This window comes from Poecile atricapillus, chromosome 7 (genome assembly GCF_030490865.1).
Source record: "Poecile atricapillus isolate bPoeAtr1 chromosome 7, bPoeAtr1.hap1, whole genome shotgun sequence".
NCBI classification, from domain to species: Eukaryota; Metazoa; Chordata; class Aves; order Passeriformes; family Paridae; genus Poecile; species Poecile atricapillus.
Window position 1 is genome coordinate 8,838,695 of NC_081255.1, and position 14,763 is coordinate 8,853,457.

General features: G+C 48.5%; 1 protein-coding gene across 2 annotated transcripts in view; it reads right to left on the reverse strand.

Moving 5' to 3' along the window:
* Nucleotides 1-14,763, reverse strand: part of RXRG (retinoid X receptor gamma) — a 37,945-nt gene that overhangs the window by 10,377 nt on the left and 12,805 nt on the right. Inside the window, exons 1-2 of one of the 2 annotated variants that reach the window (XM_058842674.1) lie at nt 11,344-11,861; nt 2,604-2,863 (exon numbers count right to left, since the gene is read on the reverse strand). In XM_058842674.1, coding sequence (XP_058698657.1) covers nt 2,604-2,863; nt 11,344-11,392 — 309 coding nt within the window. In that variant the 5' untranslated portion in view covers nt 11,393-11,861. Of the gene's footprint in view, nt 1-2,603; nt 2,864-11,343; nt 11,862-14,763 lie in introns of those variants that run through there. The other variant, XM_058842672.1, reaches the window with a different exon arrangement.

Here is a 14,763-nt window from a genome sequence, read left to right on the forward strand (position 1 = left end):
CATGGAAAATAAAAATTATCCAGAAAAAATTCAGGAGCCAAGTTGGTTTGCTCCACTAGAAAATATAAGTGTGTTGGGAAAAATTGTTGAGAGGAACAGAGGTTCGATCTCCGTGGCAGAGACTCAAACCAGGCACTGGCAAGCATAAATATTTATGCTTCAAAATCCAGGCCGAGGAAAGGAGAAATAAACTCCTTCCTCCCCACAAGTGTCCATCACCTTGGCAAAATGCTGAGCCAGGAGGAACTTTTTTTATGGTTTAAAATGTCACTCAGAAGTCAGGTACCACCTTTTCTTCCTCCCTGTCTGCGGTTTTTGAAACAATAAAAGGCAGAGAGGGTGGATGGGAGGGACACACACACAGGGCGGTTTTAGCCATCAGTGTCCTTAGAGCTTGACTCCTGCAGGTTAAGTGCAATCATGTATGATATCTGGGACAACTGCTTGAACCCAAATCCATTAGCTGCCTCCCTGCTGAATCCCCAGGGCCCAGCTGTCTCCTTGCATTAGAAGCAACACAAATGGAACCCTCTCCTCGGATCTGGGAACTTGGCGTGGCGCCCAGGCTGGGGAAGCCACTTCCCAGAGCATCCCCAATCCCAAAGGAAAGGCTTCCAACCAGCCAATACTGCCAGGATTTCATGTCCAGCCATCCTGTCCTTGATGTCATGGGCACAAATACCGTCAGATCCATGGGGAACAGCTGGGTGGTGCAAGGGGAAGAGGGATCCTCCAGCATTCCCACTGCTGACAGCTGGGGCCCACACAGGAGTTGAGGGTGCTGGGGAAAGGTGAGCCAAACCTCATCCTCTTTCAGAGCTCTTCAGGGGCCTCCCCATACCATCCTCTCCCAGCCTTCCAGGTGCTAAGAAGAGCTCCAGGCATTCCAAGGAGTAGCAGCAGGGTATGGGGCAGAGAGGGCTCGGGGACCATCTTCTTGCTTTTTCCTCAGCAGGAGCCATGAGGCTTCTGAGCACTTCCTACCTTCAGGTCCCACTAACAGAACCCAAAATCTTGCTCACAAGAGGCAGAGCTTTCACTCAGATCTGGAGGCCCAGAACATTTCAGCTCTCCATCAAAAAAATCCCACCCTGCCACCAGAAACGCAGGAGGTGGTGCCAGGCTTTTGGAGAGCATGTCTCCATCCCACAGAGCCACCCTGGGAGGCACCAGCCCTAACACCTGGGTCTTCCTCTTGTCTGGAAGGGAAACCTCAGCACAGGCAGGAAGGATGGGAACGCTTCGTTTTGCTTCAGGCCAAGTTTATACACAACACAGTAGGTGGCTGGCATTTAGCATTACCGTTTGCCTCTCCCTAGAAAGTCTGTCTCCTTTCCAGATAATGAAACGAAGCAGATATGCTTTTGCAGGAGGAAGGGCAATGTTTCACGTGCTGCTGCCCTCGGCTATCCTGTTTCCATGTACAGTAATTATACACTGAAACAGAGGTGGCAGAGGGGAGCTGGACTGCACCCACAGCGAGAACAAAGCTGGAAATTAGCTCTCTTCCCTCATCCTAGGGTGTTTTAAAAGTGGTGTGGTCTCTGCGTCTGTGCAAGGGTGATCTCAACAGATTCACGTGCTAGAAAATGTTCTTTACAGCTGAGCTGATCTTGGGAGTCAGAGGCATAGAAAATATTCCTTTATCTGTGCTGACAAGCTCAGACACTCAAGAGAACACTGAGTTTAATCTGAGACCATGGAGAAAGCTCCTAAAACTAAGTGGAGAAACTGAGAATGTGAGTGTGTAAGTTAGATAAAATTATATTAAGTCACTGGGTGAGAAAGTTAGAGTTTAGGGTTTAAGCTACATTAGTGAATAAGAGACAACATGGAGGATTTAGGGTGTTGTCCCTTTCTTCTTCTTTTTCATCTTCTTCTTCTAGAGCTTTTGAGTAATATTAGGTGATTAGATAAAATTGTGGGATACAGGTTATTGTTACTATTATATTATTATATTACTATATTATTCTATTACTATATATTATATTATTATATTTATTATAATATATATTATATTTTATATAATTATATTATATATTAATAATATTGTATAGAATATATAGAATAATATATATTATAATGTATTATATCTACATTATATACATTATCCATTATATAATAAATATATCATATGTTACACATTATAATAGTATATTGTATATAACATATATAATATATAAAATATAATATATAAAAATGATATGATGATATGATATAATAATTATCAACACTAGTTACTGGGTTGTAAGTGAAAATAAGTTATTTGGCATTTCATCACTGGGTGAACTGATACTTAAAAGACCTTGGAGAGATACTTCATCCCTCCATATTGTAGCTTTTTGGCCTAGTGTACATAGCTCCTCACCATCTGTAAATATGTAATATAAATATAAAATAATATAACCCAATAGAATATACCTGAACCCAGCCACAAAAACAGTCTCTCTCTTGTTAATCTCAGTCCTGAAGAAAAGAACTGAGGTATGAGTGTTGCACCCCAACAAGCTCCCTGAGCGGCCAGAGAACCGCCAGCCCATCCTCCCTCCCAACTTCTGGCATTTCCCCATCCTGAGCACTGAGTGAAGAAAGCCTGCACCCACCTGTGGGCTGGCGTGCGCCACGAAATTCATGCCCGGGGCCGAGGAGAGGGCGACGGGGTGCGAGCCCAGGGAAGAGGCGATGACCCTGTAGGGCGAGCCCAGGGCGTTCACCGGGGAGCCGATGGCGTTCATGGGCGACGGCAGCGCCCGCGAGGCGTTGGCGGGGGGCTCCAGGTAGCCGTGGGGCCCCTCCCCTGGATTCCCCGTGGAAAGGCCTGAGGACAGGCCCACGGACGTGGAGCTGGCGTGCACGGGGGAATCTGCGAGGGAGAAGCAGAGAGATGAAGCGCGCCGAGTGTACAGCCACCAGCTGCCCCAGCCGCGGTTGTGTCGGCTTCAAATGCCAGCCCAGCATCAGAAGCAACCAGCAAATCCCGCTAGAAAGGGAAGAGATGAAAATGTTGGCTATAGTACAGGAAAATGAGCTATGCACAGCAGCAAAACTTATTGGGAAGATGATGATTTATAACAAAATATTTCTTCTCTGCTCCGCTGCCTCGGCAGACTTGGAGGAAGGCACCACTGCCTGCCTCAGGCTGGTTTTTCCTCTTCCCTGAGGTCCTTTTTATTTTTTCCAAGCCAGCTCTAGAGACAGCACACTTCTGAAACCCTGAAATTCCCACCAACTCTGAAAGTGCCACATGTCTTACGCAGCACCGCTGCTCCTTAAGACAGCTCTGGCCTCGTGCCCCCATGGCTTAGCTTTCCCCCTTCCCACCCACGTGTGTCTCTACTGTGCCATTTCACACATTCACTCTCAAAGCTGGATGCCAGCATCTTCCACAGGAGCTGCAGCAACAGTGGAATGGCTCATGACACGCTAGCGATGCAAGTTTCGGGACAATTTGTCGTTTTTTGTCCAATTTGTCCTTTATTTTTCCTCTTTTGTACCAATCAGAGCAGAGGCTTTGGCCACACAGATGTGCCAGGGCACACTCATAGCTGTGAGGACAGAGGGTTTGCTCCCTCCACACTAAAGAGCTGCAGTGCACATCACCAAACTGAGCCCCACGAGATCAGTCTGCCCCTGGACCCTGCTGAGGAAGAGGTGGTGTAGAAAAAAAGTATAACTTTGATCACTGCCACTTCAGGGCAGCCTCTAAGGGTAAACAGCTCAACCAAGGCCTAAATACTGTCTTCTCTAAGACCAGTCACATATTCAGAGGGTATCTAGGCATCAAATGCCCACTAGCCCCAATGGGTTGTGTATCTAGGTGCATTTTAAGGATTTACATGACCTTTTCTCCCTCCCTTAGAATTTACCAGCCCTGGTTAGCATCAGCTGTCATTAACATTTCTGTGAACCATTATTTCTCTGTTGGTTTTTCAACACAGGAGATCATTCCCTGGAGTAGAGCAAGGCAAAGATGTTGTGTGGGAAGGTCACACAGTTGTTTTTTTCAGGCCTGGCACCGAGGATAGATTCTCCCATTGCATTTGAAAGTAAGGCAGCTCTTTGGTGTTTTGTTTTTTTGTGGGTTTTTTCCTCCTTTTAACATTATTGCAAAGTTATTTACGTGACAGTGTTTGTTATTCTACCTGAAGTAACAATCAAATCTGATTCAAAGGGAAGATGCACAATAAAGACGGGAAAAGGTCAGCTTGCTGAATAACATTAAAGACATTTGTCAGAGTCAAGGAGGACTCGATCCGCCGTTATCAACCCACTTCAGACTTAATTCTGCAGAGGGAGGGGGAGAAAAGGTCTTTGTCAATTCTTGCTTTGGCTTTTTGGATCAATTCTCCCAGTGGGAAAGCGATGTGCAGCGAGAGGAAGCCGGCTCAATGACAACAGCAGAAGCCTCGGAGGCAGCGAGGCGGTCTGGAGACAGGGCCAGGGCTCCTGCCTGCTGCCACAGAGTCACCCCACATCCCCCTGCCACCATCAGGGAGACACACAGCCTGCTTTCTGTTAGCAGACAGCAAAACCCCTGCCTTGGAATGGATTCCAAGTGCTCAAGTCCTTCATCCCAGGGACAGAGTGCCTTTAGCACCAGGCAGAAGATGTTTGCCTGGACCTCCCCCTTACCTGAGCAAGCATTCAGCTCACACAGATGTTTCTTAGGGCTTAAAAAGACCATCCTGACTTGGGCCATTATCAGCTTTAGAGCAAAGCAAATGCATTTTTCATCACCTGTGGTACCATCACACACACAGTCCTCCCCAGCATCTGCAGCACAGACCTAGAAAGAATTTGCTTTTACGCCTCTTTAAGTAACTAGGTAAACAACATTGCCTTTGAGGATTCCTCAGCTTGGAAAGTAAGTCATTGCAGGGGATATTGGGCAGAGATCTATCACACCAGGAGAGCTGAGCAGAAGAATGATTCTTCATCCTTTTCCATTAACACAGAAAAGGGCATATTTTGAAAGTATCATGCAGAAGATTTAAACCAATAAGAAAAGACACCCAGGAGAGTTGCTTAACTGTTTGCTTTTATGCCAGACCTTACAAAAGCGCTGTCACTGCTGAGTTTCTCCATTAGTGAGGCTCCAGGTCATTCATGAGGACTCACAGCAAGGCTTTCACACAAGGAGGAGGCTGCTGGCCTCCCCATGGTGGGCTCCTACCCTTGTCAAGGGGCAAATGTCTCAGGGCTGTGCCCAGGGGAATTCACCTGGACCCCAGGATGGGATCAAAAGTCAAAGCCAGGAAACCTAGAGGGTTTGTACCTCTGCTATCATCCAGCAATGAGATACCGAAGAGGAATATAAAGGAGAGTTTGCTGGCGGAGATGGATGGACAAATGAAAATACCTGCTGGAGAGCATGGGGCTGTAAAGCCGGGCTTTGCCAGGCCCTGATGACACAAGCCAGAGTTAACATGTTTGTTTCCACAGTGCCTGGCCACGCTGTCCTGCCAAGGCTCTGACAAACCCCTTGCTCAAATCCAGCAGTGTTAACTTTCCACTTACCAAACGACAATTTTATCCATCTGTCACAAACTGGAATAAAGCCCTCATTTAGAAAAGCACAACGATGACAAAAAGCCCACAAACAACATAAAAACTTTGACTTCCAGTCCTTTTCTGGGATAAGTCTGCTAAGTCATTCCCCAGGGGAGCAGGAATTCATTCCCCTGCACCCGAGGAAAATCCTCCTTTCAGCTTCTCATTTTCAGGCTAGAGTGCTCCGAGAGGGAAGTAAGAAATGACTGTGAGCAGACTATCAGCTTGTGAGAGGAACAATTTTCATGGCTGAAAGGTGTGCAGGAAGAGCCATGCCAAAGCATCCTTGACCCCAGGGTTAATTATTCGCTCAGCTGAATATGCTCAAACTTATTTCAGTTCATAGAAGCCAGGGAGGTTTGGACTGTGCAAACAGCCAAGTTTTGAAAGAAAATAATTAAATTAAATGACTTGCAAGAAAATACTGATGGCCTGAGCCCCACATCTCCCTGCAGAACCCAGAGAGGTCTTGGGTTCACGGGGTTGGAATGGTTTTTCTCGAGGTGTTTTCTCCCATCCTTTGGGGGACAGACAAACGGCAGCGGAGCAGGGCTGGAGAGGAGCTGCTGTGCTCTGGGATGGAGCAGGGTGGGAGACAGGACTCAGTCCTGCACGCCAGCCACCCCCGCCTGCACGGCGGCTTTGGGCACAGGTGACATTTCCACAGGCCTGCAGCGTGTCCATCAGGTAATGTGAGGTGACAGCAGGGCCAGGGATGCCCTGAGCACAGGGCACAACCACGCTGGCCACGTCCCCAGCTGGGGAGGAGAGGCTGGGACCTGCACAGAGCTCAGGGCTCGCTGCTGTTCTTCACCACCCGCTCCCCATCCATCATTGGCTCATTTCTGATCCACAAGTGGGGCTGTCTGTCTTTCTTCCCCTGCTTCCCTTCTCAGTTTCCAAGCCAGGGAAGCTTGGTTTTGTATTTATTTCTCTCCTGGAGGAGCAAGGGAAGAGAGGACAGGAGGATTGTGTGGATTTTTCAGTATCTCCACTGCAAACATGCACTGCCCAGAGAACCCAGTGCCTCCATCAACTCTCCACAAGCTGCCTCGAACACAAACACACACTCCTGCCTTCTCTTTGAAGGATGCAAAGCTTAAGAAGGAAGAACTTGCTTCTGGGTGCTTCATGTTTCAAAGCTGCCCTGGAAATTACAGCATTGTCTGTGGCAGGGAGCAGCTGAAAATGTACACACACACAGATCCCATGCTGTTGCTTCAGCATTCAGAATAAGGATCATACCCAATGTCAGTTTAGGCATCTCTGCTGGCATTGGGAAAATCCATGAAGAAAGACCCCAAGAAACTCTTCTCTCTCTGCATTTTGAAAATATTGCCCATGGGGACATAAACAACAGCTTTACCTTCACCCACCGGCTACTGAAGCTGAGCCAGCACACAAAGCTTTGATACTTGACTTCCAAATGTGTTTCATCTTCACTTCAGCAAAATCCTACTCCAGGGATAGGAAACTTGCATGAATAGCCTCATAAATCAGGAGTAGGAGAACACCATCTACATGACAGCAGGTGTCCAACAGATGCACCTGCAGAGCACAAAAGCTCTGGGTCCACCACACCAATGCTAAGCAGCCAGGTCTGGGCTAACACAGCAAAACTGAACCAATGTGAGCTTGATAAAAGCACTTTGGATGTATCCAAGTGCTCCAAGCACTTGACAGGTAAAGCTGAGGAAGGCGTGGAAACAAAGATTTCTCTTTTTCAAGAGCGCACAAGTGACCCCAAACACCTTGGTGAAAACAGTAGGAAGAGAAGGAACCAGGCTACAACCAATAAAACTGTGTTTATTTTCACACAAATAATGGCAGCAAACCTCACCTTCAGCAGTTACACCCGAGTAGGAAGAAAAATCAAAATGCAGAGGCAAAAAACATCCAGGCACTACACACACTGTCTGCTTCACCACCACAGGCTGCAAGTTTGTTTTGGCTAATGCCCTTCCAGCTCTAACACCCAGCAAAGCCTTGAGAGAAATACCCATGTTCAACACCGGGGTCTGACCTCAACCAAGGCCTAAAACAATCCTTGAAGATCCCTGGCAAGCCTAGAGAGGATGATACTCTCATCATTCACAGTTTTGTTTTTAATATCAGAGAGAATCAAAAGCTGGAAGTCATCAAATAATGAAAAACACTTAATGCTCCCGAGGCTTCAGAGGAAAAGCTCATTTCATTGGCACAAACATTTAAAGGTGTGAGCTGCCTTGCCTGACACACGACTTTGCAGACACCTCATCCTCTGCAGCTCAGAAAGCACCAAGAAGTGGGAAGAGAAGGGCTGATTTCAGGAGAGGAGCATGAGTGTGCGTGGGAGGTACAGCCAGGCAAACAGCTCGTCCTTGGGGACGACCTTGAAAGGGAAATACCTGTGAGAAACACTCCTGAAACTGGCTGCAGTTGGGTAGCAGGATACCCACAATAGCTGGAATCAAGCAAAGTTTTGCTGCTATGACTGCAGAAGTTGTTTTTGTTCGATACACAGAAGACGAACCAAAAAAACTCTTCCCTTTCTGGTGATATTTTTAACTGTCCAAGCAGATTCCCACAGACAGTACAAACTTCCTAATGCTAATATCCCACAGAAAGGTTAGTGGGTTTGCCCTGCTTTTAAGGTCCAAGTAACCTCTGTGTTTATGTCTTCCTGCTCAACTCCAAGTCAATAAATAATTCAGCCTTCCCTGACCGCTAAAAACAAGGAACAAAACTTTCAGGAGCTGGAGTGGCACTTATGGGAGCAGGGGTTTCTCCACCAGGGACCTGCACAGGGCAGCAGAAACTTTCCCTCAGCTCTCCAGGTGGTGGGAAGAGCCGCTTCCTCTCTTCTCTGGTGATGATCCCGTGCCTCCAATGCAAACAGGGGGCATCCAAAACCTGTGTCCTGTCCAAATGTCCAATACTGAGCTATTAACCACTGTCCAATTTCAGTCAAATCAGGCCAAGACCTCAAAATAGCATCTGCTGCTGAGCCTGTACCAGGGAAAGGCTCCTGTAGCAACTACACACCAAGTAATTAAAAAAAGAACTGCAAGCCAAATTTACTCACCCTGACAAGGTATCGCATCTCCCTGGTGACCACAGTAACACACAGGAGTTGGATAAAGTTCCTTGTCTCCAAAAAAAATAAATAAATAAAAAAGGAAAAAGTTGTTGAATTTGAGGCCTGAAGGGTTTTCCCATGATTGTCTGATCAGATTTCCCACTTGGCCAGCAGCCACCGGGATAAAAAGTGCACAAATTCCTGGAGTTGTCTTTGAACTTGTGGAGAGGCTACAGGTCCCCAGGAGAATGGATCCCACCGACTGCAGGACCTGTGGCTGCCCCAGGCCATTCAAGGGAAGTGTCTCCTGCCTTAAAACAAAAAATTTTACAAAATCTAAAATTTCATTTTCCTTGATGCCTGAGTTGCCAAGTCACTGGATCTTCTCACACCTTTGCTGGGTCAAAGGGCTCCCTTCCATCCTCTCACCCACAATTACAGGAATGGACACAGCAAGCCATGACATCCAGGGGAAAAAAGCATCCTGCAGGTCACAAAACCTGGGACCATCACATGTGAAAAAGCTGCCAGGCAGGCAGCAGAGCCACTTCAGGCACAATCTGGGTTTTCCTCTCCCTATCCCCCAAACGACCTGGCCTAACCCCGCTCTGCTTGGGAGAGCTGACAAGATTGCAGCCGGAGGTGGTGTGGCTGCAGGCCAAGTTACATGAGTACTAATAAAAGAGACTTTGTGGAGGAGCCAAGTTAGTTCTTGTCCCCAACCAACTGTGCCAGAGAGTCAGAGAGAGAGGACAGCCAGCACAGCATCTTTCCTTGCCCTGGGAGCCAGGCTTTGGGTGAAATGCATCCTTCTGGAGAATAAAAACACGTTTTTAAGCCCTTTCTTTGGTTCTGTAGCCCAGCCTGAGTGCACATCTCCTGCTTTAGATGTCTAAGGGTGACTCATCTGAACGTTTTCCCTGCTATTCTACAAATTCATCTGTGACATCTCACAGTCTGATTGTCCTTTCCTCATCACAAATCATGTCCTTATGACCAAGCTGTGGATGTACCATCTCGGACAAATTTGGTGCTGCTATTCCGATGTTTAAAATCGAAGTTACACACACCATCAAAAACGTGTGCCTTATTTCTAACCTGAAGACAGATAAAATTAAGGTAAAGCAGATGTAACAGGTACCTGAAAGCAAAGACAGCAAGCAGACTTTGAGAGGAGCATGGGTGGGAGCAGTGAACTCCATCAGGGAGCACAGGACAGGACAGGGGGATGCTGTTTCAGAGCATCCCAAGCAAAACTTGGCCAATGCTTTTGCATCTCTGTCAGACATTCACATACAGAAAACACCTCTGTTTCTAATACCAAGTTGGAAGCAGGTTAAAACAGCAGTTTAATACTTTAAATAGAAGTTAAACTTCCAATATATTGAACTGCTGGAGAACAGTCCCTTCCCCTTTATTGGTGGAACAGAAATCCCTCTGCTCCTATTACCAATTTCCTCTCCCAGAAATCTCCCAAAGGCTCTGCTGAGTGTTGTGACCCTTGTCCCTACAGGGACCTCTGCCCAGTTCCTATGAAGATCAGCTTGAATGTCACTTTCCTTTTGGTTCATTGCAAATTCGTAACAGAAATAAATTAAATACGAATAACACTTTTATTGTTTCGTTCTTATTGCAGCAGTAGGAGAGAGTTCAGCTTGTGTTTGCTGAGCCCTGAAAAACACCAGTGAGCAATAGATTCTCCCAACGAGTCATCCCTTTTCTGCAGAAACAGCCTAAAAAGGTATTTTGGAAAGTCGAGCGCTTGTGAAACTTGAGGATAACTTTATGCAATACCAATGACTTTTCTGGAGTTGGAGAATTATCAGAGGTGAGCATCTGGTGAAAAAGGGAGGGGGGAAAAAAAATAAAAATACACATAGTGGGAAGATCCCATGTGCAATCCGATGTCTGCACGAACTGCTTCTCCAGCAGAGAAATAACAGAGCATATCCTGGAGGCATTTACCCACCTTAAAGGGCTGGAAACAACTTAAAAGAGTTTTAATTTCCACCAGTACTTTCATCAGGTGGGTGCTCCCAGCCCGGCATCACCAACCTACAGCTCCTCAACCCATTCATTCCCCCGCGTTGGGCAAGGGGAATAATTCCAGATAGAAAAAATAAAGAGGGAGTAATTGCAAAGTGCATTTCCCAAGAGCAGCTGAGGTTCCTGCAGCCAGGGCTCGCTCAGGGCTGTGGAAGCTCCAGTGCTCCCCGGGCAGCCTCTCTTGGCTAATCTGACACAGCTTCACACGATTATGGTGGGATCTGTGTCACAAGGGCAGGAGACAGCCCCACAAGGCAAGGAAAAACCCTCTGAAGATTTTTCTCGGGGGGCGTTTCATGTTTGAAAAGTGATTTTCCCCCCCCCCCCCCCGCCAAGAACTTAATAAAACTTCAATTGGAAAGATGTTTGCTCGGTTTGATGCCGTTGTTTCGATGGAGAGATTGAAGCCACCGCACGCAGACACAAACGCGCATCTCCCAAATGATCCACTGAACTTCAAAGCGGTTCGGCTCAAGCCTGCAAAATTTCAGGCATTCTGGTTTGGGGCTGTGCAGAAGTTCACAGCACATAAAACCACAGGACAGCTTCAATCACAAGCACACGGGCGCTGGAGGTTACAGCCACATCCGAGCTAGGTTAAACACGGTTTAAAATTCCCTTTACACCCCCCCTACTCGGTGGGGTCAGTTCCTCCACCTAACCCAGATTGCAAATAAAAAAACACTTACTGCCAAAGCCCGAGGGAAACTTAATGAAGTGAGGATAATTCCCATACATGTTTAATCTTCAATTCATCGCTCGCCTTTCTCACAGCTGCCTCCTCCAAACTTCAAAGCCTCCCGGAGCGCAGCCGGGGTCGGGGCATGGCTGTGCAGGGCTCTCGGAGGCTTCCAGGGCAGCCGATTCCTGCCCGGGGCTCATCCTCGCTCCATCCTCGCTGCCGTGCCCGGTTTGCCCCGCTCAGCTCCGCTGCTCCTCCGCCTCGGCTCCCTCCCAGTTCCCGGCCAGCATAATCGCCCTGCTGACAGCGCTCAGCGCTCGGAGCCTCCGGGGTGGGTGAGGAATTGGGAGGAGGGGGTGAGGTTAAGTTGTTTAGGGGAGGAGCATCCTGGGGAAGGAGGAGGGGGGGGGGTTTGTTTTTCCGCCAGGGAAGGGGCGGTGTGTTAGTTCCAGCAGCCCCGGCTGTGGGGAGGGACTCTTTGGGCAGGTAGAGGAGCGGATCTCGCCCGCGGGAATTCCACATCCACACCCGCATCCCACACCAAACCGAAACCCATCCCACAGCACTCCCAAAATCCCCTCCCTGTGCTGCTGTCACCCCTAGGAAAAGCAGGACCTTCCTGCTCAACTCCCATCCCCAGCCCCTCCCAGGGGTATAAAAGCCACGCGAACCGCACCAAAAAGCACATTAACCTCTAAAGGTTAATGCTAAAGGTGTACGGGGAGAGAAGAGCTGGGACTCGGCACAGAACCCAGCAAGGGCACCAAAAAGCACATTAACCTCTAAAGGTTAATGCTAAAGGTGTACGGGGAGAGAAGAGCTGGGACTCGGCACAGAACCCAGCAAGGGCTCAAGCCATGCTGCAAACAGTGAGTGAAGTTCTCAGCCAGGGCAGCAGAGTGCTCTGGGCTTCACACAGCCCCAGATCCACAACTTCAGTCTAATGCCCAGCCCTCCCGACTATGAAGTTCTGCAGGAAATGTGGTGGAAATGAGCAGAAACGAGGTGCCAGGCTGGGGCAGAGCCACACGCTGTCCCCAGCACTGTCCCCTCCAGTGACTGGTGCCCCGAACCAGAACAGTCCCAGCTCCTGACTGGAGAGCCCCCAGCAGTTCTGGGGAGGATCCAGCAAAACCACCACCAGCTCCTGGTGTCTGAGGTGGGAAGCCTCAAATGAAGCTTGCAAAAGCTTCCTTTCCTCAAAGGAAAGGAGGAGGCAGGGATTTTGCCCGAGGTCTGCTCTTACACACGTGCTGGAGGAGAAGGTGGCTTGCACATCTGCCATGGGCAGAGAAAGGGGGCTCAGGGCTAGCGAGGGGCTTTGCCCTCCCAGGGACACCATGAACCATGGGCATCCTGGGGGAGCACATGCAAACAGCAAGACAAAAAGAAGGAACAGCTGATTAGGGTATTTGCAGTCCTACAAGGGCCTTATAGCTTGGCTCCCTCCAGGTCACCCCAGGACCCATTTTGCCTTTGGGACAAGGCGTGGTGGAAAGGGAGGACATGGAATCTGCCAGCCCAGAGCTGTTCAGAGCACCCAGCAGCAGCAGCAGCTCAGGCAGATGCTGGCTGAGGTGCACTCAGCCCCGAGGTATTGCATCTGCAGGAGAAGGAAAGGTTACCCTTGTTAGCTCTGTTTCTTCCTTTGCTCTCAGACATTGCCATATCCATTTATCTCTAGCTAGAGTTTAAGCAAGGGAAAGGGGTTTTCCTCTCCCTTATATTAACAACCTTTACATTATTTTTGAAAGGTGATTTTATTCCCTTCAGTTTCTGCTCTGCACTGGCGTGTGAGGACTTGGATGCACAGCTCTTTATGGGCAGCACGAGCATCAGATGAGCTCCAGGACTTAAGAGTTTACCTGGGAATGGGAACCTAACATTTGGGGATTCTCCAAATGTTAAACAGCATCTCCACACAGCAGAACAAATGGCTAACCTGCCTGCTGTCAGGAGCAAGGAGGTTTGCAGGCAGTTGTATCAGCATTCTGTACAGCCCATTAGCTGTGGCCTAGGTTTGCACACACTTTTCTTTTCCTCACAGTTAAAAAAAAAAAAAAAAAAAAAAAAGAAAACAAGAGATCAGTATTCAGAGTAGGTTCTACTGAGGCAAAAAGAACCACCAAGCAACTGCAGTATCACAGGGGGAATACAAACAGCAGAGATCACTCTTGTATTTTCTATCTGGCCACCTTTCACATCTCATTTGCTTTATTGCACAAACATTAATGGCACTGCAGAACTGTTTTTAGAGGAGGAGAGTCAGCTGAGCACCAGTGCTTACACATCCCTCTCACTGACCACAAGTTTTGAGCTCTGGGGAAGGGAGACCAAAGGGTTTGATGACCAGCACGAGAGCACAACACAGAGAGCACATCTGACTGTGCGCTGCTGTGTCCTCTCCTGTTCAGCTGAGCTTGTGTCCTGCCCTGCCACCACCCCAACACACAAGACATCCCCAGTGAATGGGCTCAGGCCAGTCCTCCACATGTTCACAGCTACATCCAGGTGCAGGAGATGTAGGCACAGCTCCTGGTGCAGTGGAGGCTGCCCCACACTCCACCCTGTCTAATCCAAGTGGCGTCAATCCCACAGGGATTTCTAACCTGTCAGCAAAGTTTGGTGTTTCAGGATAACACCAGCTTTGCCTCCAGTGCTGTCCTTTAACAGCCACCCTGGGGATCCTTGTTAGGGGCAGGAAGCAAAAGCCAGGCACAAAGCAGAGATACCTCAGTGCCCTGCAGGCAGAAACCCAGGGCACTGCTGAGGAACAGGCTGCAAGGTGGCTTGTTTCAATCTCCTGATGGAAAATTGGATTTCTCAGCAGGGCAAGCTTTTTTTTTCCCCTCTGTCACAGGACTGAAAGAAACATTTTTCAATCAAAAAAGCCTAGCAAACAATCTGCTTTCGAAAGAAGTGGTTTTTCACACACACACACACACACACACTCGATAAGATCCAAAACTTCCATGCAAGACAGGGACTTTGTGCAGCCCCACACACGAACCTGCCAGAGGCATATTTCTCTGATCTGAAAGATCAATTTCTCTGTCATGAGAAAGCTCTGGCATGATGGGAAGCCTGCCTGTCCAGCACCCATGCAGAGATGCAGCGTGGCCTTGCACCCCTGGTCCCACCCAGAACTGAGATGCTGTTTTGAGACAAATCCTCTCTTGCCCAGCACTTTTGCTTCCACCTGCTGGAGTCACACCTCCCTGCCACCCCAGCCTGGCTTGTCCCTTGTCCTCAGGCTGAACAGGAGGGTTTGTGGCCTTGCCAAGCAGCCCTGGGACAGAACAGAACCAGCTGCAGGCTCAGCCCAGCCCCAGCAGCTCTGGGAGCGCGGAGGTGTGAGCAGAGAAGCGGCTTTGCGTTCTAAGCACCAGCCGTGCCGAGATTTAGCAGAACCATTAATTCTTACCCA